This window comes from Phoenix dactylifera, chromosome 6 (genome assembly GCF_051530095.1).
Source record: "Phoenix dactylifera cultivar Ajwa chromosome 6, Ajwa_hap1_PhDact_Kaust_v1.1, whole genome shotgun sequence".
Lineage (NCBI taxonomy): Eukaryota > Viridiplantae > Streptophyta > Magnoliopsida > Arecales > Arecaceae > Phoenix > Phoenix dactylifera.
Genome location: NC_143195.1, coordinates 11,189,412 through 11,192,048, shown reverse-complemented (window position 1 = coordinate 11,192,048; position 2,637 = coordinate 11,189,412). Strand labels below are relative to the sequence as shown.

The 2,637-nt window shown below is 41.1% G+C and overlaps 1 protein-coding gene across 1 annotated transcript; it reads right to left on the bottom strand.

Annotated features, from left to right (window-relative positions):
• Positions 1-234: 234 nt before the first annotated feature.
• On the bottom strand, positions 235-2,293 carry LOC149753303 (putative protein FAR1-RELATED SEQUENCE 10). Its single transcript, XM_089923868.1, has 3 exons — positions 2,026-2,293; positions 1,578-1,655; positions 235-1,492 (listed from the first exon to the last, which is right to left on the bottom strand). Exons 1-3 carry the CDS (start codon positions 2,068-2,070, stop codon positions 308-310), a joined length of 1,308 nt encoding a protein of 435 aa, XP_089779994.1. The 5' UTR covers positions 2,071-2,293; the 3' UTR covers positions 235-307.
• Between the last annotated feature and the right edge of the window lie 344 nt (positions 2,294-2,637).

Below are 2,637 nucleotides of genomic sequence, written 5' to 3'. Positions count from 1 at the left end.
CCTGGCCCGTTCTATTTTACACAAATATAACAGTGCACATAACAATCAATCTAACAATGCGAAGACAGATATTTTTTGATTTATATTGATGATGGAGTTTCACAGTACATGACTCTAAGAGGCCAAAAAAATTTACAACTTTCAAAAATTGTACATATATAAACAATCAATCTAACTCTACTGTCTTGCCTCCACCTCCCCCTGAGGAGATGGAGTCCCGTGGGGGGTTTGCATGTGCACTCTCGACCCTAGTAAACAAATGAAAGTTAGATATAACAATTGAGGCAAATTAAAATTAAATGAGTCTTTATTTGTGATACCTATTTGTCGTCACATTTCCGTAGTGCCTGCATGTATCCGTCCACGCCGCAACAAATCTTTCCTTGTATTTGCTCAGCCAAGTATCTGACACATACTGTAGTGCATCTGGATAGGTACCGAACTCTCTCTGCAGTGCACTCCAGCGATCATTATACTCATCTTCCGTGGAGGACAGCACTAGTACATTCCAACTCATAATAAATTTATCCCATTTCTCCTTCAATTCGAAAAATTTTTTGCACTTGGCCAAAACATTCCTACTAATATGCCATCTACATAATAAATGTCTAGCAGTAGGAAATACTCTATGAATTGCATTCATCAAAGCCAAGTCTCTATCTGTAACAATCAACTCAGGCAAAACATCATCAGCTATGACACTGCGCAATCTCTCTAATGCCCAAGTATAGCTTTCTTCCTCCTCAGAATTTAAGTATACAAAAGCAACTGAAAATGTCATGTCAGTAGATGTCACCCCCACAATCTCTAAGAGCGGAAGACGATACCTATTCGTCTTGTACGTGCAATCCATTATCAACACACGGGAAAATGCACGGAACAAATCAATGCTGCCAGGGTGTGCCCAAAATAAGTCATGCACAACATCCGTATTAGTACAATTCCTATGCCACTCAATATATTTAGCCTCTGATAATTTACCTAATAGATGTTGCATTTCAGACCTCCCGGCTTTCTCTGCAACCTTAAACCGTTGACGTACATTGTAGATAGTCTTGATAGTCGTAACATTGAGGGCATCTCTTTCCTTCAATGTAGATAATATGTCCTTTGGACGAACCAAACTCTTCGACATATCCACTAACAATTCCGTCTCCTGCTCAGATAATCTCCCTGCATATGAGTGCCCCTCCAGATTCTCTGCAGCGGGATGATTGTGCACTCCACATACGACCAGTAATATCCAATCATCCGCAGTATCCAATTTCTTTCCTCTTAATGCAAAAGGGCATCCACACTTCTTTGTCCCACAGGCAGTCTTTATTCGCTTTTCTTTTTTGGTTCGGTACGTCCCACCCCTCTCACAACCTAACGTAATTCTGGGTTTCTTAGAAATGGTACCTGCATCAGATGATTTGATTACAACAACAAAACCATTTCGCCTCCCAGCTTCACGACACCAATTACACAAGTCCTCTCTACTCTTGAAGATCTATACATTAAACAATTTATGTAAGTACACAGTTGTAAAAATAGCTCGCTAAACTAATACAAAATTGCACAATACATTATAATACCTCGTAAGTTGTAAATTCGCTTGTGTAATCCAGTACAAATTCTGATCCAATTATACTCGATTCGGTTGTAGCATAGCCCTACATATAAAATAATTTATCACCAAGAATTAATGAATCAGAGGATCTGTTCGGCACAAAATTCAGCACGGCACGCGATTTGGCACCAGAAGCCTTCTGTTCGGCTGCACAGTGCCGAACAGAAGGCTTCTATTCGGCTGCACAGAGCCGGACAGAACCCTTCTGTTTGACACTGTGCAGCCGAGCAGAAGGCTTCTGTTCGGCACCGTGCAGCCGAACAGAAGGCTTCTGTTCGGTTGAGGGTTGCCGAACAGAAGGCTTCTGTTCGGCACTGTTCAGCCGAACAGAAGCCTTTTGTTCGGCGATCCAGTGCCGAACGGAGCACGAACCGTGAAAAAAAAAAAATTTTGAAACAAGGTGGAACACGTACCTTTGCGGCCGATTCTTCGTCCCAAATCACTAGTTGCTTGTCCATGCTTCGAATGGGGCTTAAATCTCCTTCAAAGATCGCCTAAACGATGTAAATGGATCGAGGGGTTTAAGGGGGGTTTGAGGGGGGGGTTTTTTTTTCTTTTCAAAACGAAACGGAGGAGGAGGAAGGGGGGGTGTATGAGAAAATCTCAAGGGCAATATGGTAATTACACTAAAGGTTAGTTTGGGTATTTTTTTTTTTGGTTTTTGGGGGGTGTCCTTAGCAATAGGGGGGTGTATATAGAACTACCCTCTTCATCCCTAGGATGTAAGATGCTTCTCCCAAATCCTTCATGGCAAATTGAGATAATAGCCAAACCTTTATTCCTTGTAATGCAGGAATGTCATTCCTGATTAAAAGAATGTCATCCACATACAAAACAAGAAATATGATAACTGAACCATTTGCCCATTTATAAATGCAAGGTTCCTCTTCATTCTTAATGAAGCCATATGATTTGATCACCTTATCAAATCGTATGTTCCAACTCCGTGAAGCTTGATTTAATCCATAAATGGACCTTTGTAGCTTGCACACCTTAGACTCATCTGTAGATGTAAAACCTTCAGG

Coding starts and splice junctions, on each gene's coding strand:
- LOC149753303 (XM_089923868.1), bottom strand. CDS start 2,070: ATGGACAAGCAACTAGTGATTTGGGACGAAGAATCGGCCGCAAAG. Junction 1,656..2,025: donor ACGAAGAATCGGCCGCAAAG/GTACGTGTTCCA, acceptor TTTTATATGTAG/GGCTATGCTACAACCGAATC. Junction 1,493..1,577: donor GCGAATTTACAACTTACGAG/GTATTATAATGT, acceptor TTTAATGTATAG/ATCTTCAAGAGTAGAGAGGA.